Source organism: Terrapene carolina, unplaced genomic scaffold, assembly GCF_002925995.2.
Source record: "Terrapene carolina triunguis isolate 2854851 unplaced genomic scaffold, T_m_triunguis-2.0 Scaffold374, whole genome shotgun sequence".
NCBI lineage: Eukaryota > Metazoa > Chordata > Testudines > Emydidae > Terrapene > Terrapene triunguis.
Window position 1 is genome coordinate 16,703,830 of NW_020664725.1, and position 26,864 is coordinate 16,730,693.

The window sequence follows — 26,864 nt, forward strand, 5'->3', positions numbered from 1 at the left end:
GCTTCTCTGGAGGTATGTGTCTATGAGGGGGTTCATTTAGTGTTATTTTGAAGTCTCTCTCCACATTAGGGGCCAGATTCTGGCCCCGTAGTTGTGATGAGCAGCACCAAGAAGTTATCACTCAAGAGCTTGTCTAGACAGGGAGGCTGCTGTGCAATAAACCAGGCTGTGAATAAGTGTCCACACAGGGAGCTTATTCCACACCAACTCCCCGTGTAGACACTCTTATACCACACTAAGAGTGCCTTTGTGTGGGTCAGCTTAATCCAGTTCCTAAATGGACTAACCTAACCTGCTCAAAGGCAGGCAGTGCAGAGTAAGGGTGGCCACAGGGGAGCAGGTGCAGAATAGCTACCGTGCTTTAAATTCACACCTTCGTTTATTCAAAAATAGCTTCCCCGTGTAGACAAATCCTCAATGTAGGAGGGCAAAACGTGGCTCCCAGTGGCACAGCTACCATGCCAAGAAGGGATTACTCCTTCTTTGTTATAGGAAGGTTTGGGAGTGATACAAAAGTTTGGGAGAGTTTCCCAGCTGCAACATGGATCTGACCATTAGTTCCAAACTTCTGCTATCGATTAGTTGGGGACTCTGGTGGAAATAAAATTCAGTATCAGCCAGTCTAAAATACAAGGTACAAGAAAGGAAGCATGCGCATGTGCACACGCCGCTAAGTGTCAACTTAAAAACTGGGGTCAACTTGTGAAAGAGAGAGAGAGATTAAATTAGAGCTGAGTATACCGTAGACAAGCATGGTACAAGCTGCCTACAATTTAGCACAAACATATCTGCCCTAATCTCCTCCACAACTCTGACTGTGCAGTCCTGGCTTCCGCGTAAGCAGCAACTGCCAATGGTGTCAAACTATACAGGGAAGATGTGAGATAAGCAAATATGTACACAGGAGTAGGACAAGGCCTCTCAACTCATCTTTGGACCCCAGATTCCCCGAAGATTAGAGCCTGGTGAAGTAACTCACCCACTTGGCTTTCAAAGTATTTTGTGCATATAGATAAGAGAAGGATTCAGGGTGTGCAGGAAGTATGCATGTCTTTCCCTTTGTCTCTTCCCAATGTGTATCCAAATGACTTCTCTGGTACTTGAAAAGCAACCAGTGTATTTGAGATAATTAGTCATGAATGTGAACTAGCATGCCCTGCCAAGGTGAAAACACTGATGGAAACAGCATAGCACTTCAGTATTTTTATGTCCTGTCTAGTACCGTGGGAAGATCAGGAGTGACCTCAAGATGACATGCATTAAAAACAAAATACTTAAAATGCACTCAGAGCAACTAACATTAAGAATTTACGGCAGACAGAACTGTGGTAATCTACAAACCAGTCTCCTGAGGGCGTCTTTGAGAAGGAACATTCAACTCTAAATTAACACACTAAACGCCACAGCTTTATTAAGGAAGCACTGCTTATTAATAATGAAAGCTCATGTCTAAGTCATCTGTGTACTGTACAAGTGTCATTTACAGGACTGATGTATGCGAAAGGCTCACTTAGACACTATCTTGCAGACTTGCTAAGACAACAAGCCGCTCTGGACATATTCCAGCAGACGCACGACACTCCTCCAGCTTTCACGATGCCAGGGATATTTCAGCTCTTGAGAACCAGGTCACTAGTGGTCACTGAAATGCAGTGAGAAAGAGAACCAGATGAGGCCAGTCCTGAGACAGATGGGAGTTATGCACAAGAATGTGCTGCCCTAGCAGCAGTCCTTGAAGAAGGCTGCACAGAGCACTGTCCCTAGCTGCAAGCAGGATACTGTAGTTTCACACAGCTAATGTGTATGTGTGGAGAGAAAGGTGGGGCGGGGGGGGGAGGAGGAGAAGGAAAGAAAACACTATCTGCAAACTCCTGCTCAGCACATCAGTCCCATCTACCTAGTGAAGAAATGGATTTCTCAAAAATCCCTGCAGCCTCCCACCGCTTGGCAAAGGAAGTGGAGATCAATTTACAGATATCTTCCGGTTCCCAATAGCTATATTGGCATGTACATAAAGTCAGCAACCTATTTAATTAGATCTAACTGACTTTTAAAGGTTAAATGTTTGAGCACAGAGAAAGACTGGAGCCCTTTTACACATTCACAGGTGAGGCTCTTCGAGGAATGCAATGCAGCTCAGCTTTATGGCAATGTGGCTCTGGACTAGCCCTATACTACGTTTAACTACTAACCTACCCTAAAGGAACGAGAATAGAAATAAATCAAGCTGATCAGTAACTAGCCATCGGGAAAGCAGGTGTGTGTCTACTCACAGAGCTGTAGACAAGGAGATCCAACACACAGCCATTTTCAGAGAGAACTTGGTTTTATTTTAAATGGAATCAAGCTAATCTTTCAGGAGAATTTCTCTGTTGAGCCTAGAACACGCTCCAGTCCAGCAGCCCACATATCGATGTCCAGTAAGTGGACATGTACCCAAGGGGGTTCTCACAGACAATGAAGACAAATTCAGGATTATTAATAGTACTTACCAGAGGGCCCGCAAAATTCTCCTGCCTTAGAGAGAAATGGTAAAAGGTTCCAGATTCCTAGGGCCTGGTGTGTTTTCAGACTTTCCACCTTACAAGAGTTACTAAAAACCTGCCCTCACTAATATTTTAGTCATGTATTGACAGCAGTCTGTGATATGCAAGGTTAGATATATGGGCGCTGAAATTTTCCAAAAGACAATTGATTTAGAAGTTCTCAGGAATTCAGAAATCAATACAGCTTACATGTTAGATATTAGTGCTCAACCCATACGGCTACTTGATGGGTAGAAATGTCCTTTATCTGAAGATAGAAACAAAATAAATGAATTCAGCCAGCTGGAATTGAAGCTCAACTGTTCCGAAGACACTCAGAGCAGGAAGCCTCGGATAGTGCCTGCGAACGAACAGTTTTAGAAACCTCAGTGCAAACAAATCTGGCCTTACCTGTGGACATAAAAAATGGAATGCGAAATTTCCCACTAAGCACCCTTGCCCGCAGATTCTGCAGGGTACTCCCATCGAAGGGCAGAGCACCACAGACCAGCACATACAGGACCACACCAAGACTCTGTGTTCAAAACAAAGATTTGACACACATTAGCAACGTCAAAGGGGACAGGAGAGGCTCGGCAGCGTAGCTTTTGGAAGAATGCAAACACAATTAGGATATTGTCATGGTTTAGCAGCCCCAAACTGATCCTAGCTCAACCTCCCAAAGACATCTGTTCAAATGATAAGCCTGAGACAGGCCTGCTCTTAGGCCTCAAAAACAAAGGCTGCAACAATCCTAAAATCCCAGCCCTTCATCACCACAACGGGAGACTCTGGGTAACGATCATCCCCAGTGTAAATCCACTTGGTTCAATAGAGTTACACAGTTTGTTCAATTCAGTTGTGGCTCTGTGGCAACTGTACATCCACATAGAACACGCAGAGCTTAACTCATGCCGTGCTTCTCGCCCACCCTCCTGGGCCCCTTCTTAAAGCGCACAGACGATCCGGCCAGGAAAACGGAGGGATGGCAGGAACTGCACAGCCACCCCATGGCAACAAACCTCATGCCCAGTTTCGAACCAGGCCTGTAAGGCTGATAGCTCTGCTTTGGCAGAGCTGTTACCAAACAGCTCATGCCTGTAAGGGCGACTGTTTCCAACTACTAATTGATGTGGGATGGGAAGGCAGCTGCTAGCATTCTTCTTTTGGGCCTTTTGCCTTCATTGGGCCCCTTTAAATGCTCTGTTCTGAGGGATATGATCTTTAGTTGCTACAAATAACTACACCAGGTCAAACCAGGTACCAGTGAGAAGTTGGCTATTCTGCTTAAGGGAATCTAACTCTTTTAAGAGCAAATCAAAATGTACATATATTTCTAGACAACTCCTAAAATATTAAGTACAGTGCCTTATAACAAGAAGTATGCAATTTAATAGCTGGAATAAAAAGTTACATTTCTTTGAACAACAATATTCCCACAAATGGGGCCTTCCTACAAGAAGTGAATTCAGTGCTTTGGAAGCAAAGCCACATGTAAAGAGCAGGGATATGAGATCAAAGCAAAATACAGATATGTTCACCACATACCCAAATGTCAACCTTCGGCCCATCATATTCCTTCCCTTCAAAGAGCTCGGGGGCCGCGTAGGGGGGACTCCCACACCAGGTTTTAAGCAGCTGGCCAGGTGTGAAGATGTTACTGAACCCAAAATCTGAAAGAACAATGAGAGAATCGATTAAACGAGGAGTACATGACCCATTCCAACTACTGTAAGCATCAGATGGTGTTTGTGTAAGCAAACTGCTGAGAGATACAGTCCAGTGAAGTCATGTGCAATCCCACAATGGCTGATTGCCACTTGGATCCAAGACAGGGAAAAAGAGCTGCAGATGATCTGTGCACTAAAGTGAAGCTGAACCCAACCAGCAAATTTGCAGCTTCTAATAGGGGGTATAGGGCACAAACTAACAATAGAGGTAGAATGCTGACAATAGCATCTATTTGCCTCATAAAATATACACACCATCTACTTAACCTCCTTAAAAATGCCAGGAACTTAGCATGATTAGGACTGTGTCAGAATCTGCAAATACAGCCATCTCGCTTATTATATACACAGTTCTTACAAGAGGTGTTTTTCTTCCATTTATCAGATGCACGTATCTGCTCTTGCAGAAGAGACATGTTCTAGCAATTAGACTTAGCATTAGGATTTCAATTTACATTCAAAAGACTCTACATGAAGATTTTACATCAGTTTCTGGCCTCCATCCTTCCAGTTGTCAGTTTCAAAAATCTCACTCTCATGATCAGAGCAGGTGTTACAGCTAGAGCTGTTGAAACCAAGATAAGCTGAAGCTATAAAGCAAAGAAAATGGGAAAACTGGGTTTTTCATTTGCCAGAAAGTGCTTGATTCTTTTCTGGCAACCTGAAAGCCCCAGTTATAGGGCACGTCTTCATGGGCAACGTTAAGTGTTGGCCACAGCCAGGACCGGCTCCAGGGCTTTTGCCGCCCCAAGCGGTGGGAAAAAAAAAAAAAGCCGCGCTCGCAATCGCGATCGGCGGCACTCCAGCGGCAGCTCCACCGCGCCGCTTTCTTCTTCGGCGGGAATTCGGCGGCAGGTGCTTTCTTCCGAGAGGGACCCGCCGCCGAACAGCCTGACGTGTCGCCCCTTCCTCTTGGCCGCCCCAAGCACCTGCTTGCTGGGCTGGTGCCTGGAGCCGGCCCTGGCCACAGCAGCGCTTTAATATGGCTTGTGTAGTCGCGGCACAGCGCTGGGAGAGAGCTCTCCCAGCACTATAAAAAAAAGCCACCTCCATGAGGGGAACAGCTCCCAGTGCTGGTGCACTGTCTACACTGGCGCTTTACAGCGCTGAAACTTGCAGCACTCGGGGGGCGGGGTTCACACCCCTGAGCGAGAAAGATGCAGTGCTGTAAAGTGCCAGTGTAGACAAGACCATAGAGGACAGCTCTGCAAACTGATCCAGTCATTCAGAAAGAGCAAACAGTAAACCCTGAGACTGAAGTTAAGAGAAAAGTCTTGGTAACCAAACAGCAAGATGTGGCCAGCCAGCCAATCATTCAAACAGCATTTGTGCTCTGGGGTGATGACAGCATTCCACACTGATTGCTTTGCCACCTCCAGTGTACTGTCCAAATCCCAAAGGTGGTTTTTGCGTGTGTCTGCATATGTGTGGAGAAAGGGGTAGAATTTGGGAGACAAAGGTCTGCATCTCATACATACAACACTGTTTCAGCTCAATGGATATTAAGGGTTCCCCTCCCGCATTGCATCAGCAAAAAGAGCTTTGCCCAGAACATGGCATCATTAACGGTTTCTTCCCTTTTTCTCTCTCCAGTCAAGGAAAAGAAAACAAAATAGCATGATGCAGTTTACATGCCACATAAACAGCAACACCTTACAAGCGGAATTCTATCAAAGATTATTTGCAAATTGCTTTGCCTTTGGATGTTTATGCTAATAATGCCCCAGTATGAGCAAGAATGACATTAATGCATAACCAGGGCCCACGTCAGTAACACACTGTTTTCATAGTATTTGCATGAGAAGCAAATCTCCATATAGGGCTTTTGAGAGAGATGGTGTAAAAGCAGGAAAGCCAGTGAGGAAATAACCTGTCTCACAAATTCGATGTGAATAAAAGAAGCAGGGCACCAAGGTGCAAGAGAGAGAGTACAGCTGGTAAAAATAAAAATGTCTTATGAAGAATTTAGTAAGATTAACTTTGACCCCCTAACTGCAATGCATGGGGGATAACATTAACTTCTTTGGCCAAAGCACCAACGAAACACAGGCTCCAAGCTTTGTACTTCAAGCAGAATTAGTCTCAACCTAGCACTTTGCTAGGTTAAAATCTGCTCTCCAACAGACCAGTAGAAATATGGAGAAATGGAAGTGAAACTGGCCTTTGGTATTTATGGAAGTGGCAAGGTGTATTCAAGATGCAGAGATACCAAGAGATGAGCTCAGTCCTTTACACTGTGAAGATTTTTTTCCTTACTTTCATTTTGCAAAACTGTCACGAACATTTCCCCACCCCAGCACACAATCTACTTACCCATGCTTAAAAATCGTGATTGATAATGGAAAAAAAAAAGTTTTATTTTACTTGTTCATCAAAAAAGTTACTCCCTGGGGGCAAGCAGAATTATGCAGGTCTGGCTTATAACACTGAAAGCGCTGGCATCTGGATAGACACACACAACTGCCGAGCGTATCCGACAAGACCTCCATATTTCAAAGAGGGAACTATGAGAAGAACCAACAATGGCAAGCAGCCATCTTAGGGATTCCCATAGCTCCCATCGCCAGAGTATCTCAACACTGCACAAGACGCCTATTTAACTTTGATGGTAACATGTTATTCCATACCCTCCAACCCAGTGCCAACCTTCCTCCCCATCCCCATCCCAATCCACATGTTTCCGCTTCTCCAGCGATCTTTGCCTTTTTCCGTGCTGACCCTTATTCGGAAAGCTCTCTCCAGGATGTGCTCCATGAGACTACCACCCTCTTCTCTTTCAAATGCCTACAATGACATCTACAAAAATATTAGCCAGCTAACTGATGGGGGCTGGTCATGCTAGGGGATAGTTGACGATAGTTTAAACAAACTTAAAAAGAAAGAATACGTTCGCTTTATCCTCATCCCACCCTTCAGTAAACTGCTCGTCATCTTACAGAGAATAAAAACACCAGGGCTGTATTTCTATTAACGGAGGGGGCCCGGCACATTGTGGTTGCTACTGTAGTACATCACACCACATGAACAGTACAGTTCAAGACCAAAAACTACTTCAAAAATCAGCCAACAGATTAATATAATAAACGCAAATTAATTTCATACCCACCACTTGCCAACTCCTTGGGTTTTGCACAATGTTGGGAACCAAATAAATTACTCTGGCTTGGCAAATACAACAACATTCAGCCTAAGGGGGCTGATTCACAGAAACGGCACACAGCTTGGAGTTTCTCTAGTCCACCTCTGCAAACCTTTGAAATGTGCTCTCATGCTTACAGTGGGACGCTTGGCAAGTCACTGAATTCCAACTGCCAGGCAAGCACTAAAGCCTACAAAAGTAGGCTGCACCTTTAACAAACCATGTGCAATCAAGCTTAAATGCAAGGTTTTTCCTCAAATGTGCTGAAACTTCGGTAGCTAGCTGACATGGTTTGGTTTTTTATCCCTAACATTCTGCAGGAAGGCAATGTGTTCCAAAGAGCTTTAGAGCATTCTTGGGAACCGTTACCATTATTAATAGTGAGCTCTTTGCAGCTTGAGAATCGGGGGGGGGGGGGGCGCAGAGAGGAGAAAGGATGACACACAGAGGAAATGAAAGAACCAGACAGGCAACAAAACCACAGCTCCTGTCTCAAAGTGTTAAAGGCAGAACTTAAACAAGCTCCTCCCCACCCAACTGTTAATATGAGCAAGTCTATAATCTTCACCACAAGCGGCAGCAAACCTCAATGGCAAGTAACCAGAACTACAACCAAGTCCAAGCTGAGATTTTTTTGGGAAACCATCCTGGCTGGGATTGTCCAAATGGCCTTGGGAACTCAGCTCTGACCCCTGTGGGTCCTCTGACAATCCGTAATGCATAACTTGCACATTGCTACGTGGCACATACAGGCTATTGGCAAGTCTAAAAGACTCAGGCCATGTATGCGAGTGACAGGTGGGTGCAGAACTCAATGCCGTGGAAAAGCTCAGACACAAACAATAGGTATGAACATCTCAGAGTATCAGCTGTTTCAGTACTCCACCCAGTACTGATAGCAGATTTTAAATGCCTGCACCTTTCTGCTCACAGTCCATTTTTAATACATTTTCCCCCCAAAGACATCTTAAATCCGAGCATCTCATTTGACAGATGAAACACTTGTTGAATAACTTAGGTCTGGTAGGACGTTTAGGTGGCTTTAAATAGCTTTGGTCCTAGTTGAACACCGAACCAGTTGTTGTAGAAACAGTGATCCTGTCACTTCTACCAAGGATATTGTCCCAGGCATATATGTAACTGGGGCTAAAACAACACACATGCCTCCTTGCTTCAACAGCATGATCAGAAAGCTCACGGTTGCTAGCCTTCGCTGCTACTCTTGAACCAAAATTATCCGTACAGCAAACGGAAGAAATGTCTCAGGACTCTGGAATCAGACATGTAGGTAAGGCAGCCAGCGGAGCCTAAGAGCACTGGTGTTCATTTTGCATTGTGGCTGGGCTTCGGTGGGGAAAATAACTCACTTTGAAGAACTTCCTCTTCGCACAGCATTTCAGACTCCACAATGATTCATGCCTTTCAGCTCTACGGTGAGCTAGAATCAGATGGCTCTCTTTGATATGAAGTCCTGCTGAACGGCTGGAAATAGTTTTCCAGAACCCACCTGTGCTTAATGAACTGAGGTCAAATGTGGGGAGGAAACAGACTTCTTAAAGCTGTGTGGAGCAAGGAGGGAATATCTGTGAGAGAGGATTTTAAAAGCAAAACTCTGCTTTTTAAACAAACATACTTACAGTCTATGAGCACTGCCACAGACTAAGGAAAAATACCGGTTTGCCTACAGATCCACCTACCAGAGCACAACCAGGATGTTGTCCACAAACAGAAGAAATGGGAAAACCCCTACAGAGCACTCTTACCACTGGTTAGGACTGAATGTAGCCACAGCAGCTGGGAGAAGGGGTCTTAGGAAAGCCATTTTTATTATCTGAATCAGCTAGAAGTTAACAACTAACCCAATGGCTGGCACTGCAGTGGAAGCCCTGCAATAGGCTAGGAGGAGGAACTCCGAGATGGACTAGCTGTGGTATATTCTAGCTCTATTTCCATAGAGCACTAGAACCAGAAGGGGACATATGTACAGTAACTGGCTTTTGCCTTCAGAAGGTGGAAGAGGTTGAGGAGCATTCTTGTTAAGCGATGGCCTTACAGATGAGATCCTCTTCTGAAAGTGGCTCCCAGGAAGGCCCTGGTATTTACCAAGTGTCATAAGCCCTGGGTGAACTTTCTGAATGCAAGCAAAGAGAAGCACATTGCCAAAAACTTCTGACTCTCACCCTTTGAGAAGATACCCTGGAGAAAAACCCTCCACAGGAAGAAGAAAGCTAGGCAGCAAGGCAGAAACAACATTTGCAGGCTTAAGAAAGTGCTTTCTGTTCACCTGCAAGTGAGAATAGCAGCACTGCCAACTTCCAGTCATTGTTACTGCATTTTACTTAATGGCAGTTACTCAACAGTATTGCACTTACCAATATTCAACCATAAAAAGAACACAAAGCCACATACAAAAGCCCATTACAGAATCAAAGTACTGGAAGGTACCTCGAGAGGTCATCTAGTCCAGTCCCCTGCATTCATGGCAGGACTAAGTATTATTGGACCATCCCTGTCAGGTGTTTGTCTAACCTGTTCTTAAAAATCACCAAGGATGGAGATTCCACAACCCCCCTAGGCAATTTATTCCAGTGCTTAACCACCTTGACAGTTAGGAAGTTTTTCCTAATATCCAACCTCAACCTCCCTTGCTGCAATTTAAGCCCATTGCTTCTTGTCCTATCTTCAGAAGTTAAGAACCATAATTTTTCCTCCCTCCTCCTTGTAACAACCTTTTATGTACTTGAAAACTGTTATCCTGTCCCCTCTCAGTCTTCTCTTTTCCAGACTAAACAAACCCACTTTTTTCAATCTTCCCTCATTAATCATTTTTGTTGCTCTTCTCTAGACTTTCTCCAATTTGTCCACATCTTTCCTCAAATGTGGCACCCAGAACTGGACACAATACCCCAGTTGAGGTCTAATCAGCACTGAGTAGAGCGGAAGAATTACTTCTATTGTCTTGCTTACAACACTCCTGCTAATACATACCAGAATGATGTTCGTTTTTTTGCAACAGTATTACACTGTTGACTCATATTAACTTGTGGTCCACTATGACCCCCAGATCCCTTTCCGCAGTACTCCTTCCTAGGCAGTCATTTCCCATTTTGTATGCGTGCAACTGATTGTTCCTTCCTAAGTGGAGTACTTTGCATTTGTCCTTATTGAATTTCATCCTATTTACTTCAGACCATTTCTCCAGTTTGTCCAGATCATTTTGAATTATAATCCTTATCCTCCAAAGCACTTGCAACCCCTCCCAGCTTGGTAGCGTCCACAAACTTGATAAGTGTACTCTCTGTGCCATTATCTAAATCCTTGATGAAGATATTGAACAGAACTGGACCCAGAAAGGATCCCCGCGGGACCCCACTCATTATGCCCTTCCAGCTTGACTGTGAACCACTGATAACTACTCTCTGGGAATGGTTTTCCAACCAGTTACGCACCCACCTTATAGTAGCTCCATCTAAGTTGCATTTCCCTAGTTTGTTTATGAGAAGGTCATGTGAGACAGTATCAAAAGCTTTACTAAAGCCAAGATATACCACATCTACCACTTCCCCCTACCCACAAGGTTTGTTACCTTGTCAAAGAAAGCAATCAGGTTGGTTTGACAAGATTTGTTCTTGACAAATCCATGCTGACTGTTACTTATTACCTTATTATCTTCTAGATGTTTGCAAATTGATTGCTTAATTATTTGCTCCATTATCTTTCTGGGTATATTCTGCTTATAGAGCAATAGGAGCTCACTGGGAAGTTCACACTGGCAGGAATTGGGGAGTTTCCCATTACCCTCCAATGGGTGATTTGCAAGTTCCTGTAAAACTGCAGAAGCTGGAGAGCGCTTTGCACATAATGCCAAAGATCAGACATAATGCACTTCGACAATACTAACCATCTCACAGCACGCTACTTCCCACAGAGCTACACATGCAGTGCAAAAGGAACTACACAAAACATCACCCCTTTGCCTCCTTTTTATCTTGTATACTTTGAGAGGCAGTGTAGCCTGGTACTCAGAACAGGGGACTGGGCAACAGGATTTCTAGATTCTATTTCCAGCTCTGCCAGTGACGCTGTGTCCCTGGAGAGGTCACTTCACCTTTCTGTGCCTCGGTCCCACTCTGTGAAATGAATAAAGAATAGACCTACCACATGGGGGCTTGTGAAGCCCTTTGAAACACTCAGTTGAGGGGAGCTATAGAAGTAATATCACCTGCCTCACAGGGAAGAGGTTTTTAATTTAGAGATTGTTAAAGGGCTTGGAAGTAAGGTTCTGCTTATCTTTCATCCTGTCTGTACAGTTCTATGTATTTCTCAAGTATTCATTCTGGGGGGTCCCGCAAGAAAAAAAAAAAATCAGCTGCTACCACTTTGTTCTTGACATAACAGAATCACCGGTGTCCAATTATAATTGATGGGATCTAGGGACAAAACTAAATACTTGGAAAATCCTTTACTCTAAATCAGCTTTTCCAGGCTGTTCTTCAATCACGACCAAGTCTCCCTGCCAAGTAAAACAACACTACCACATGGGTGGGAACTATCTTCTAGAGACCATTCTGGGAGCAGAGATTGGGAAGGAGAGTAGTTTCCAGCTTCCTTAGGTTAAAAAAAAAAAGTTTCCACAATTTTCAAACATTCACATAACTTGTCAGCATGTTCATATGGACATTTCTTCAGGGAATCCAGCCGCATTTCAGATTCTGCCAAAGTTATTTCTGAAGAGTTTTTTTTTTTTTTTTTAAAAGAATTGTACATGCAGGAATTTTTCCCACTCATCATAAAAGAGAAAGCCTAAAATTATTTGTAAGTGTATTTGCATACGGCAGACATAAGAATATACATTAATCATAAATAAGGCTATGATTTTGTCAGGCATTTTTAGTTCATTTCGTGGCAGAGGTGCAGGGGGACCCTCTAGTCATGGAAAGGCCGCCACCCAGAGGAGTGTTGGAACATGAGTCCAGCCCTGCAGCAGCACCTCTGGCTCCCCGCTCCAAGCATTGTGACCTATGCAGGTTTGGGCTGTTCACCTTTCCATCTCCATCAGCCTGCCACTCGCATGCCACTGTCTGCTCGAAGAATATCTTAATTCTAAATAGTGATAAGCAAAAAGACTAGGAACAACATATTTGTAAAGAAAGTTAAATTCCTCTGCCAGACTTGTGACCAAAATACTGCGATTTAAACCTAGAAAATGTACATCTCGAGATGCTTGCTCACTAAAAAAGTTCCTAAACTTGGTAAATCAGGTCAGTATTAAAATTGCTCCCAGACTGAGTAGTTCTGTGCCAAGTCACAGCCTGAAGCAAGTTTCAGTCAAGTTATAAATCCTTCTAAAAGGGGTTCTATAATTAAAATGCTGACAAACCTTTCACTATTTCAGCTCTGCCAGGTACTACAATATGGATATTCACCTAACCATTGAAAAGGAAAATGCACACACACATTATAGAGGGGAAAAATAAATACACAGGGAGGCAGAGAAAGGAATCATTCACATCGGACATCAATCATATGTGCCACCACCGGAGCAGCTGTTAGCATTACACTCCGGCCACTGGGCTAGGAGAGAAAGATGAATCTGAGGCGCTCTCCATGGATGCCTATTTATCAGGCCAGCATGGAGCTCTTTCCACAGCTTTGGCATTTGCTGGGATCCATGCATCAATGGAATTAAATGGATTTGCTATTCGCCATCCCAAAGGGAAAACCTGTATGGTGAGGTGGCCAAATGGATACAAGCCCTGCCTTTGTTTTGAGCAGACATTCACCATTCATATGTATCTAAGTGACATTAAGGACTAGCTGGTGTATCCTGATCTAAGCCCAGAGAGTTTAGGTGGTAGACTGACCTCAGCCTCTCTGGTAGCAAGTCTGTGGAGCCAGGGCCGGCTCCAGGGTTTTGGCCGCCCCAAGCAGCCAAAAAAAAAAAAAGGCCGCGATCGTGATCTGCGGCGGCAATTCGGCGGGAGGTCCTTCGCGCCGAGCGGGAGTGAGGGACCGTCCGCCGAATTGCCGCCGAATAGCTGGACGTGCCGCCCCTCTCCGGAGCGGCCGCCCCAAGCACCTGCTTGCCAGGCTAGTGCCTGGAGCCGGCCCTGTGTGGAGCTGGACAGATCAGACACATTTTCATACTGGGAAGCAACACAGACACGAAGGTCTGTGCGACAACAGTTTAGAGAGTGCCTGTAACATGGGCTTTACTAGAAGGCATGCTAGCTGAAAAATATCCCCCCTTTCCACCAGGACTTACTGAAGCATGCCAGAACAACAGAGGCTCCTATCATTGTGCAAAGAGCCCGTTGCTGAAAATGTGTACGTGGCCTTGTTGGATTGTCTTCAGCTTTCCGCTCCGTTCTTGATATACTGCTAAGTGAGACGCTACTGTGGTGATTTTCTCTCTTCAACACGAAGAGAACGGAATTGATCAAAATCTCTTTACTTTCTCTCAGCCTCTCTACAACTAAACTTTGTCGTCTTTATTTTTCCACACTCCCTACCTCTCGTTCACCCTGCCCCACTTCTGAGAAACCCTAAACTGAGAACAGGACTCAGCCTCGAGGTCAGCCTCTAGTTGTGTCTCGCACGTTGGAAAGGGGATTGGAACACCACAGCTTTTGTAACACCAATACTGCCTGCAGAGTAAAAGCCCAGTCTTTAGCACCATGAAGGGGGATATAAATCAACACTCTATAATTTATCAGAGCGGTAGCCGTGTTTGTCTGTATGCATAAAAACAACGAGGAGTCTGGTGGCACCTTGAAGACTAACAGATTAATCTGTTAGTCTTTAAGGTGCCACTGGACTCCTCATTACTCTATAATTTGTCATTTGCTGGCTTTGGGCCACACAGAAATTTTAAGTTTCCTTTAACTGAACTGTGCTTCCTTCTTTCTGAATAGCATAAACAGCGAGTGCCTCCATTTATCAACTTCTAACAGCGGTTGCCTTCCTCCCCCTCCGCTAGCTCCCAGCTCACCTGCTATTTTGATGTTAAGGTTAGCATCCAGCAGCAGATTCTCTGCCTTCAAGTCTCTGTGAACTATGTTACAACAGTGACAAAAGTGGACAGCAGCTACAATCTGCTTGAACTTTCTCCGAGCTTCTTTCTCAGCCATCCGTCCATGGGCTACCAGGTGATCTGTAGGGGACCCAGAACAGAACAAACGGTTATTGGCACAGGAAAGACAGGCAGGAAATGGGCATCTGGGGTACTGCTAACAAGAAATGTAGAGGGATAAAAAAATAAAACGAGCAGTATTTCACCATGACATAATCTCCCTCCATTAAGAAGTACAAGCTTCAGTCCAATTAATGCTTAGGTTACTGGAGAGTGCTAAAAACTCACTCTGAGAATAGAAGGGAATTTTTCAGTTACAAGGGGCACGTTTTCATGGGGACAGACGATACTCAGAACTAAAGACTAACTCCTGCACTTTCACACACACAGTCATCAGAGGAGGAAAGGAAGAAACCACCCAGCAAGGGGTCGGGCCTATTCCAGGATCCTCCTGACTCAACGGGTGCAAGATTGGGAGTTATGTTAGGGCTAATAAATGGTGTCACTACAACAATTACTCATGCTGTCTGCAAGCCAAGAGAAGTGTCATAAGGCTGGAGGCTGGTCTGCATTTAGAGAGTAACTACACTCAGCTGTACAAGTAAAGATACATTTTGGAAATATTAAACCTTCTGTGCAAGGCTCAATCCAATCTCTATTAGAGACCAAGATACCATCTAACGTGTGTGTGGGGTAGACTGGCAGACTATCCCACATCTCCTTACAGAACCACCCGGTGCTGCCCAGCATCAGAAACAGGATCCTAAACTGCATGGCCCTTAGGAACTGCCAGAGTGGATCAGACCCATGTTCCCAGGGCTTTGGAGTGGAGCCTGGAGCTGGAGCGCGGAGCAGCTCCGGGGCAGTGGAGCTGCAGGTTTTTGCCTGGAGCTGGAGCGGAGCCGGAGCACAGCTCCAAAGCCCTGCATGTTCCTACAATATAAAGGCTCATATTTTATCAACAGGATTCTAGTGACTAAACCCTACAACACAGAGGAAGACTAGGAGTACAACTCCCTAATGTATGCCCAGATGTATTTCATTTTTGCAACACTTCCTGAAGTGAGGAACATTTTAAAATGTGCATCCAGGAATTTGCCACCCTGTGCCTTTATGCTTGCTCAAATTTCTAAGTGTTTGCTGTTTTAATAAGTGACATTCATGTTTTTATATATCTGCACAAGTGTCATGGAGTGAGACTTTCTGCATAACTAATTCATCATTGCAAAAGCAGGTAAATACTGCTCCTGGAGAAAGTCTGGGTACTTAGATATTTTGTTGGAATATTACCTTAATTTTTTTTTAAAAAGTATTTCATTTCAATGTAACATCTGCTGAAGCTGGGCTTGTTGTTGGAAATGTCGTGTCCAAGTACTGACCCAATTTAACCCTACTTTGCTGATAAGATCAGAATGGGAGGTGGCATGACTGCAAACCAAGATAAATTAATACACTTTACATTTAAACACCTTTACAAGGATAAAGCTTTAAAAAGACAGGATTCATCCCAAGAGGAACTGTGTCAAACTACTTGGCTTTCAGTTTTGGAGAGAGAATTTCAACCGACAGAAATACAAACCCAAATCCACAGGCCTAGCCAAGTACCCTGATGCGTCTCTGCAAGTGTGCACAAGGGCAGGAAAGGTGGACAACGAGATAGGGAAAGCAGCTAGATTATTGTAGGCAACTGAGACTGTCAAGGGGAAGCATCTCTCAAGAGCCTAAGAGAGATTTCCTTGAGGCTGTGCCAAGCAAAGTAGCATTCAAAAATCTACCTCTCCTATTTTATTACAGCAGAGGTTCTCAGTCTGTGACCCATGGATCATTCAATGTCCACAGAGCACTTGGGGACAGTCTGCACAACTGACAGGTTAAACTATAGTGGCTCCACCTCCTTGCTTCTATCTTCAACTACAGGCATTCCACGCTCATCTAGGTAATTGAGGAGACAGAGAGGAAACAAGAGCCAGAGACACCATCAGAATTATTAGAAAAAACAAAGCAGTTTCTTAATATTTCTTTGCTCTGTAAGGAACCACCCTAGGTGTTGCATGATTTGAAAATGAGGTAGGAGGCATTTCCCACAAGGGGACCACACTGAAAAAGCATGAGGAATCCTGGTTTAAGGCACACTAACCAAATATCCCAATAGTTACAAATTGTCATGTTTCCCTTACAAATGGGAAGAGCAACTTCATACACAACCCTATACCATTATCCTAACTTGGGCCCGTTCTCTATCTACAATAGCATGCATCAGGAACAACTACACAATAGTGCATTTGTTTCATGTGTTTCAGAGAGCCTCATCAGATTTAAAAAGCTGGAAGATCGCTACTGCTTGAGATATGAAAAAGCTACTGTAAATACAGTTCATGGCACCTACTGACTTTCTTGTTCAAAGCAATAAGAAAAAAAATTAAGGACACGCCCATTATCTTTCATATCCTCCAGGTTAGCTACACAGCACTTTGTGCCACAGTGGGGCTAAAAATCAAGCTATGGAACAGATTAACCAAGCACCAAACAAAACGCATGGGTACTTTTTCTTCTTACTCCTGTCTCTATATACTTCAGAGAACATATAACTTAACGCCTAGACACCTTGAGAAGGAGTTCAGAAAGAAAGTGTGATAGGCTACTGGAATGCTCTCCAACCCCCCCACTCCCATGAAGGATGGCAGAATCACACAAGCTTTGAAAGCAGACAGAAATCACTGACCCCTTGTAATGATGCTTTATGAATGTACACTGCAAAGAAATGTAACAAATGAAGGCTGGACATCACATCCTCCCACATTTTGAGAAGCCATTTATTTTAAGTGAACTGTTGATTTGACCTCAAAAGGCCCCAAGTCCAAGGCCTGATTGCTTCAATATATTTTACCTCATGAACTGCATTAATTAGAGAGCTTGAAAGAGAAGTCCGTTCTGGAGAATAAATACAAACCACTTCTGAAGGTTTCCCATCAGGTGGCTGCTTTGCCAAACCACCCATTAATTAAAATACCAGAGACATAATTGTCTTGCAATAAATACTAATTACAAAGATACATCAAAGCACTTCTACTTGCTTCTGATGAAGAGTAATTCATTTCTTTGGGGGCTGATTTCTAATGCAGTTGGATAGAGTCTGATTAATTTTCCCCCCAAAACTTGCCATTTAAGTTTAATTTATTCCTACAGCCATGTATGTAGTAAGCACATCTGCAGCGAGTCTTGGAAGGGGATACATCCCCTATTATGATGTGACCCTTCAAACATTTCCTGCCAAGTGCAGTGCCTATTACCACAAGTAGTCCCAACAGAGCCCATTAAGCACTATGCTTTACCGTAGGTTTTTTACTCATGTGAGTTGTCGCATTGACAAATGGAGCATGGTTCAGTGTAAACACTCCCATAGATTTCAACAGGCTATGGAGCATGTCCCAAGCAAATCAAATCACTCGTGTGCTTCAGTCTTTGCAGGATTGGGAACATCATTTGCAAATGTAGTAAACACACCTGATAATGCAAAATTCCAGATTCTGGTCTCTCAACACTGAAAATCCACATGTGCATTTTAAAAGGGTTCTCAAGCGTCAGTACTGAAGGCAAGAAATCAAACTAACTATTCAATAAGGAATATTTCTGGAAGGTTCCCATGAGCGTATTATGCTCTATCCAGATTCAAATACCAATGAGGATGAAAACATGCAAGAATAGAAACTGTACTTTGGTCATTGTTAAAACCACATTTCACAACCTAGAAAGCAATTGCCATTTCAGGACTTCCGTTTGTACAGATTTCAGCTCTTCTAATCAGGTTCTAAGAAATTTAATCAATCTTAACTATGTCAACCAGATATCACCACTTACAAACAGACTGGAGGGATGACATGACTTGTAATTTAAGACCATCGTTTGTTTATTAACACAAACAGATTTTGGGACAGAGTTTGGGATTGCATAAGAGACAATCTCCTGTCACCCCACACTCAGGTCAGCTTCTGCTATGACAACTGCCATTTTTACCATTTGTTTTTCAGCTTCCTTAGGCATCATTTCTCAGAACTCTACCCTAACATTCAGATTTACACAAACATTTTGGTTTAATAAACACTTCAGAGTTTGATTCTTAAATGAAACTCTCCCAGACCTGTCTGCACACATAGCACTGTCTCCTCTTTCAGCACGTACGGCTTCATTAGACTGCAAAAATTCCTTTAAACTTAGATGTGAAATTTCACTTCCATGAAGAAAGCCAGAGTTGAGGCCCGTCCCTGAGCTTTGCACGTAGGCACCACACTTGCAAAATGCTGACATTTCTGTACAGGCTCTAGAAGGATAAAAACAATGAAGCTACAGAATACTTCACATACCACTGAAGGCAACTGTATTCTGAAATTAACCATTACCAGCTTAGTCTGAAGAACATCTCTTGTGCAAGGCAGGTCACACATGGCCTGAATGTTGAACTAGGGGCCTAGCCACCTTAGTCCCAAGTGCATCAAATCCAGAAGCACAGGCTCTTGCTGCTGAGTCCCAGGCATTCAGTGTTATCCTCAAGTGTTGTCTTCTGACCAGAAAGCCACGTGTGACTCCACTTCAGGTTCTTTTCTAAAAGGATCAGTCACTGCTCTCCATAGATCTAATATCAAGAGACCAATCCTGCTCCTGCTGACTTAAACAGAAACAGGATCAGGCCCAAAGGGAAAAGGCATAAGGCACAGGATGGGAATTCAGCAGATTCCATTCCCGGTTCAACAATACACTCCTTGTGCGTGACCTAGGCAAGTAGCTTCCCTATCTGTAAAATGAGAATAATACTGATCTATCACACGGAGGACATGTGACACTTTAATAAAGTCTGCAGGGTACTTCGAGACCCTGTGATAAAAAAGTCTTAGAGCTTGACATTCTAGCCAACCCCCTTTCAGTGACTGGCACATCAGGAGTGTCATCTTACATTTCTATAATGGTAGCACCGAAAGCTCAGGGTTCACTTGTGCTGGATGATGTACATTTAGTGAGAGAGAGTCTCTGCCCCAAAGAGCTCACAATCTCAACAAACCAGATAGACACAGGACAGGAGCAGAGACAGAGGCACAAAGGTCAAGTGACTCACACAAGGTCACACAGCAGTTCGGTGCCAGGGCCACAAACAGAACCCAAGCCTCCTCACTCCCTGTCCAGTATCCTGCCCACTGATCACGCTGCCTCAGAGAGTTTTCCCTGAAAAGTACAAAACACCACTACACGGACTCACCAGTGTGTCACTTTTATTTGTGGCACGTATTATTGTTACATCAGCTAAAATGCCTTTCAATTAAGATTAGGGATGGAAATACTCTCCCTCTCTGCTCCCCCCCCCCCCCACCCCCGTTTGCTTACTCTATGCATTGACAGCAATTTGAGTAGTCAGTTTCATCCTTTCTCCTGCATAGCCAGTCCATTTCCTGTTTTGTGGTTGGTCTGAGAGAGAACCTTTCTGAAGTGTGATTGCAAACATCCCAGCCCCTGGCAGGGAGACTCAGGAACAGGTGGGATCTGAGACTAACTCACCCATTCAAACCAAATTGATTCCAAGTGGATAGTATGCATTTAAACACCTGAACATCTTTATTATTATTTTGAAACATGAATGCCCTGCCCTTCCAACTTGCACTTGCTCTCACGGACCTCTTGTTGCATTTCTAGAGCAAAAGGCTGGGAATGTTTTTAACTGAGCCCGTTCAGAGAGTTTTCAGAGTCGCAGCCGTGTTAGTCTGTATCCGCAAAAAGAACAGGAGTACTTGTGGCACCTTAGAAACTAACACATTTATTTATTTATAGTAAGGAGATATATGTACATACAGAACATGAAAAGGTGGAAGTAGCCATATCAACTCTAAGAGGCTAATTAATTAAGAGCCACAAGTACTCCTGTTCTTTTTAGTTTAGATAGTAGGTGTGTGAGACTCCATGCATCACAGGAATCCGGTAGTTCTGACCACCACGTTCTCGTACAAGAACTGCAGGTCTAGCAGCACTCAAGCACAGGGATTCCCCTCAGAATGGAGAGCCTTTGGCAATGTGCCACACACAGCTACGTACCATGCCTCAATAGCTCCCTTCTTCTGGACGCTCCTTCTGCACCTTGGTTCCCTTGAGTAAAGACAGGTTCCCTTTCCTGCCCTTTTGCTTTTGAGGGCATTCCACGATCTGGCAGGAAGGGGACTGGGTTTTCTGCATTTTTACAGCCAGCACACTCACTCTAAGACCTTCTGCCTTTGTGACTGATACAAGAGACACCCTCTTTATTGTGCTACTAGAGCTGCTAACTCAGGTGTATGCAAGTTCCTTCCATTTCCCAGGACATTCCACTGACTTTCAATCAATATGCAAGAAAATGCTGTGTTGATATTTTTAGCTTAACTGCAGCAATGAGTATCTTGGATTATCGGCACTAAAGAGGTGAACCACGTTCGGATGATTTTCTGCACAGCGGAACATGTGCTAAGTGAATTATATTAATGTGTAAAATTATATTGTCAAGCAGTGCTTGTTAGAGTAACTGTCATCGGTTATGGTGCCCCTCAATGGGATTTTACAAGGCAGACTGAATAATTCTATATGAGTGTAATGAGTCCGATGGAGGGGCATTCTGAATCAGAGCAAAAAAGAGAAGCAGAGGCAATCTAGATGCCAAATTATGTTTTATCTGAAATCCACTGGGGTACAGTACAAATCAACAAAGTGGGGAATAGTCACCAGTAAATCAGAGTTAATTGGTTTAGCAGGAACTACTATTTAGGTTGATCATAAACTACTGTAAATTATTGCTGTTATCTCCTGTATACTAACTACTATCATCTTAATCCAACTCACTTTGTAGGTACAAATTTGTATTTATGAAATAACAGATTTTTGAATGAGACGATACAATGCATTAGAATATAACCCCCCGAGTTATATGCTCCCTATTCAGTTTCTCAGTTTTCAGCCTCTGTAAACCCAGAGTTTGGAGGACAAACCTTAGGCTGTTTAGTTATAGCTTGGGCAATCATCTGGTGCAACTTTTATTTACTGTTGAGAGTTCCAGCTTAAATAAAGACATGTATGCTTTGATACAATGTGTTGGCTTCTTGACTCCACATTTATCTTTCGCTCCTTTCTGTCTTATAGTCCCCTCTCTGACAAATTTCTCTATTCCTGTCACTTCACCTTGTATGCCTTACGATACCATCTGTGCGTTTTGTTTTACAGTCCTTACAGTTTTCTTACTTCTGCTACAGCTCACTTCCTCCTTATTTCTTCTCCGTTTCTCTTTCATTACAGTTTATCTTTTATTATAGCTTATTTCCTTCACATTTCATTCTTGCTTTATCTTTCTCACTGTTTTCGGTTTTTCTAATAATAACTGAAGAGTCTCCAAGTATTTGTTCTTCTTGTTTAACTGCACTGTTCTTCCTTTAAGTTTTCCTCTTTTCCCCTTATAGCACTGTCTTCTCTCCTTCTAGGTACTGTCCCTACTATTCCTACTATCTGTCTTTCCTGTCCCTCCTGAACTGGACTTTCTCCCTTTCAGCTCTGTTCCTGGCATTCCAGGGACACAATTCGGCCCCGCTGTCCCTATCCTCTGGCTCCCCACTTCCTGCATCCCTTCTTTTCCGATGCCAGTTGCTGCCTCACTGGCTACTGGCCTCTCCCCCCCAACTCTAGGGGGCCTTCCTCCGGACTCCACTACTGTGCTGCCTGTCTGCAGCTGCGTTGGGCTGGGGGGCAGGAAGGCACTCTGCCACCTACTTTCTGCCATGGATTTTTTCTTTTCCCCCCAAAAACAGCCTGGGCTCAAGCTCACCCCGCTTCCACTGCCCAGAAATCCTTGGCGCTCTCTAGGCCGACCCTGAACCCACCCAGAGCAGCTGTTTTGGGCTCCCTTTTTAAAAAAAAGAAAACCAATTTGAGGCTGTTTCTGAGCAGTCAACTTATGCCGCTCCCATTGCGTGTTTGGCCCAAACAGCCTCCAGTACAGGTGGGGCATTCACTAGCACTTGTGAGCTTTTTGAAGATGCTCAGAATCCTTCTGGGACAGCCTGGGTCGCTGTTGTGTGTGCCAACTGCAGGCTCATTCCATGGAGGGAGCAGCTTCCATCACTCAACAGCTACCTCTGGATGGGTTGACGGGCACAGACAGGCTCTCATAGAATTCTAGAATATCAGGGTTGGAAGGGACCTCACGAGGTCATCTAGTCCAACCCCCCCACTCAAAGCAGGACCAATCCCCAGGCAGATTTTTTCCCCAGTTCCCTAAATGGCCCTCAAGAATTGAACTCACAACCCTGGGTTTAGCAGGCCAATGCTCAAACCACTGAGCTATCCCTCTCCCCTCCCGAACTGTCAGTGGTTCACCCAGGAGAACTGTAGCTTACACGTTACTGCCCTCCCCATACACAGCAGCTCTCTCCCCACATGGCTGTCGGTCCCTTATCCATTGCGCTCTCTCTCCCAGGCTAAATGAGCATCCTTCCCCTGGCCAAGGTATCTCTGCATTCCAGTGCTTATTAGACAATAACCCATGCTCCTTCAATCACTGCCCTAGAGTTTCCATTTTTTCACTAATTCCATATTTTTTTCCAATCTCGTTCATTTCCTACATGATTTATCAACGCTCAGTATCCAACTTGTCATAATGACCAATTAGAAACAAAATGTCCTCAGATAGATGTAGCTAATTCCCGCCATGTGATCACTCTGAAGGAGTGTAACAATCTGGATCAAAAAACCCTTTCAGGAAAACAAATCAGTTGCAAAAATGTTTTTCATAGAAAATTGTAGTGACTGATATTTACTCTTCTGAGATAAATCCACAAGCTAATAACTGGAAAATCAGACAGTCCCTAGGTATTCCGCCATATTATCCACCTATCTTACGTCAACGAATAAGATGACAATGGATAAGGGCACTGGACCCAAGGAGCTTGGGTTTTAGCCCTGGTTCTGTCGATGACATGCTGAGAGACCTGGGAAAGTCACTTCTCTCTGTATGCCTCAGTTTCTCTATTTGTAGAGTAGGGATAATGATACTTCCCCAGCTATAGAAAGTGCTGTGGAGATCTACTGATGACAACCCCTATATAAGAGCTAGGTATTAATAATAAATATTTGAAGAAAAAGAATCTTGTGAGTTATTTTAAATTAATCTCTTAATTTCATTTTTGTAATTGAGGGTTGAAGAGTATTTTTTGTTGTTGTTAATATTAATGAGTAAATAACTGAAACAGAAACATGCGTTTAGCCTATTTTCTGTTTGACCTCTCGGATAAAGGAATGCTGTCAAGACAGGTGGAACAAAAACATGACCTACCTTTAAGAGGTACATGTATTTGTTCACACTGTCAAACTGCCAGCTTGTGTGCATACGGAACATGTATGGGGCACAGAACACAATGATGTGCTCTGCAGTGCTTTGACCCTACAACAAACCACAAGCAGCTCTCCATCATTCCCACTCACTGTTGTGCCTGGCTGCTTTCATTCTTCAAATGAATGATCACATCAATGGCAGCTGAGTCAAAGACCTCGTTTACATGTGGGCCATTTGGAGGGCTTCTGAGCACACACTGAGCCTGTCTAATGAAAGCTCAAGTACACAAGTACAGCAGCTCTGGCTGGGGCTAGCCAGGACTACAGTTCAGAAGAGCTAACAAGGGACAAAAACAGCTAAGCTTTGAATTTTACCATTCTTGAATACTGATACCCTTCACTGCCACACCCATTTACAAACATTATCATCCCCTTTCCAGTTCAAGAATTGAATCCTATGCTCACTTTGTGTAAAATGTTACATTTTGAAAAACTTCTGAAAATCTATTTAAACACTTCAAAAATCACTTCAAGTCACATTACATACAGAAAAGCCTACAGTATGCAGAAATGTATAATGCAATACCTCACACATGATACAACAGAAATGATCCTTATACAGGAGCAATGTTTCTCTTTCTTGATATTTTCTGAACACAGAACATTATGGTTGCATTTCCCCCCCCCCCTTATTTGGGGGTTCAGTGCAATGGTTTCACTTTAAAACTTAGCTTGCACGGCCACAGATACTCAGAGAGCATTAAACGAGCAACCAAAACTCTCAACACAGACCTTTAGCACAGAGGGGATCTCCCTGGTGTTCCATAACAGTAGATAATGGGATTCTTGATGAGGCTGTTCCACCAATGCACCCTGTATCAAGCTGTGATTTTTGCCATGTTACGTGCATGGAAAAATATTCTCCTCATACAGCTGTAGGAAGGGAAGCATAGCTCTTGAGATGATGTTAGGTGCAAGCATGCAGCCTACTCCAAGCCTGCTTACCCACATATTTTGGCTGGATTACCAACGGAAATTAAAAGTCACTTTAAACACTGAATATGTTAAACCTTCCCCCTTCTCCAAAAACACCTTCGTCTCTTTACAGTAGCTGCACTGTAAATGAATAGCAGGGAGTTATCACTACAGCTGTTGTGAGAAGGAAGACTCCTCCAAAGACATTCACAGTAAATCCAGTGACGCCAAAAATGGTAGATACTTGAATGAAGGGAAACCTGGTAACCTACAAAAAGATCTGTCGTACACCTTCTGATTTCCAACCTTAGAATGACCCAAAGCACAGAGCATAAATGGATTTGAAGGCAGCCTGCAGTACACTTAGACTATTTCTCTTGACAAAACGAAGATGCGAGATTCTCTTCAGTGTTGTACATGCTAATGATTGCAAGGAAAGATTATTTTCCAGATGGGCTTCTGTTTGGTTCCCTCCCCACCTCCAATAAACTGCTTCCCATGTTAGAACAAAATGTCTCACTGGCTACTCAGGAAACTTTGCTGGGATTCTGGCTTCACTCTCTTAGATATAAAGTTGGGAGTTAATGGACCTTGTGTGAAGTTTGAAAACTGTCAGAACCTACTAGAGAGAGGTAGACATTGTCATTTACCTTCTAGTACATAACTGAGAACTAGATTCATCTGCTCACAGCCACAACTGAGGCTATAGTATGGGGCAATGTACTGTAAATTAGCAATTCTAATTATCTGAATTCACTACAGCATAAAATATCTGAGAAAACAATTAGATTTTTGCTTTCTATTAATGTACAGGGCTATTTTTGTACCCAACAAAACTCTTCCAAGTCTGCATATGAGCTTGCTAGTACATACACAGTTCTGGATAAGAGGGAAATACTTGGATCATATCTGCCAAATTCAACAGGAGGAAGGGGGTAAAGAGATATTTTACCTCTTTGCAGTGGCAAAAGCAAAGCCTCCCACTGTGTGTGCGTGAAGAACACACACAATACTGCTACTTTGTAGGAGGTGAGAATTACAGCAAAGAGTAAGCTGAACTTCACAAGTCTGCAGAATTATGGGGCATCTGACAGTACATAATTAATGGCAACTTATGTTTCGAGCAGGGGTTCTCAACCTTTTTTTGAATCAGGTCCCACCTTTGCATTTTTTATTTGACACCCACCCTAATAATAGTGAGAAGGATACTGCCACCTAGTGTTGCTAATGTGTTTGTATAGCAGAGACCAGGCAGAGGACTTACATTTCGATTTAGGCAAAGTGGTACTGTACTATAAAAACACACCTAATCTGTCACTCAGAGTCTCAATGCCACTCGCTCAAGTTTGGCCCAGCAACCTGTCCATCATGAATTAGAAGGTTCGTTGTGCCCCCCTCCTCCCCCACAATTTGAAAACTGCTGCTTTGGAGAGATAGCAGAAGGCTCAGTTGGGCAAAGTTAAGTGTAGATTATCTGAAAACCTTTTGATTATCAGTTATAACTTGTTTCCTACTTAAGTTGCCCCTTCCTTAGAGAAGCAGGAATCAAAGGAGCAGTGGAGGATAATGGGAGACGTAATGGATGTAGTTTCTTCCATTAATAATTACTGAGTCATTAGCTATTAATTACAAAGGCATTGAGAAATGTCACTACGTTAGACATTTTATTTTATTTATTTTTAACGGCGCTTTTTAGGCTACCAGAACTGTTACCAGCAATTTATCGTTCAAGTCTCTGGTTATTTACCCACAGATTTTTGGTTTGCTTTCTCTAAAGGAGGTAGAATTGTCTAGACTAGCAGAGCAGGGGACCACGCACAGACCAGAGTATTGTCTCAGTCAACAGCCCATGGTCACATAGGGATTTATTCAATATCTCTGTGCCTCAGCTTCCTCATCTGTGGGCAGCAAGTAATACTTGCCTACATCCCAGGAGTCCTACAAGAGACTGAGATCCTTGACTAGCAAGTACTATAGAGGTGACAAGTATTGCTTTACTTGCTGCTGAGAACTGAAACATCGGCCTTCCCTCTCCAACATGTACAAGAATAGCAAGGAAGCTGCTCAGACACAGGAGATATTGCTTACCACACATT

At 43.6% G+C, this 26,864-nt stretch overlaps 1 protein-coding gene across 6 annotated transcripts in view; it reads right to left on the reverse strand.

Annotated features, from left to right (window-relative positions):
- The window catches only part of SIK3 (SIK family kinase 3), a 67,452-nt gene that overhangs the window by 34,865 nt on the left and 5,723 nt on the right, over positions 1 to 26,864 (reverse strand). For all 6 annotated transcript variants that reach the window (XR_003370104.2, XM_029912911.1, XM_026657873.1 and 3 more), the window contains exons 3-5: positions 14,386 to 14,547; positions 4,074 to 4,198; positions 2,937 to 3,060 (exon numbers count right to left, since the gene is read on the reverse strand). Coding sequence is in view for 5 of the 6 variants with exons in the window: in XM_029912911.1 (XP_029768771.1) it covers positions 2,937 to 3,060; positions 4,074 to 4,198; positions 14,386 to 14,547 (411 nt within the window). In the remaining variant the exon portion in view is untranslated. The remainder of the gene's footprint in view (positions 1 to 2,936; positions 3,061 to 4,073; positions 4,199 to 14,385; positions 14,548 to 26,864) is intronic.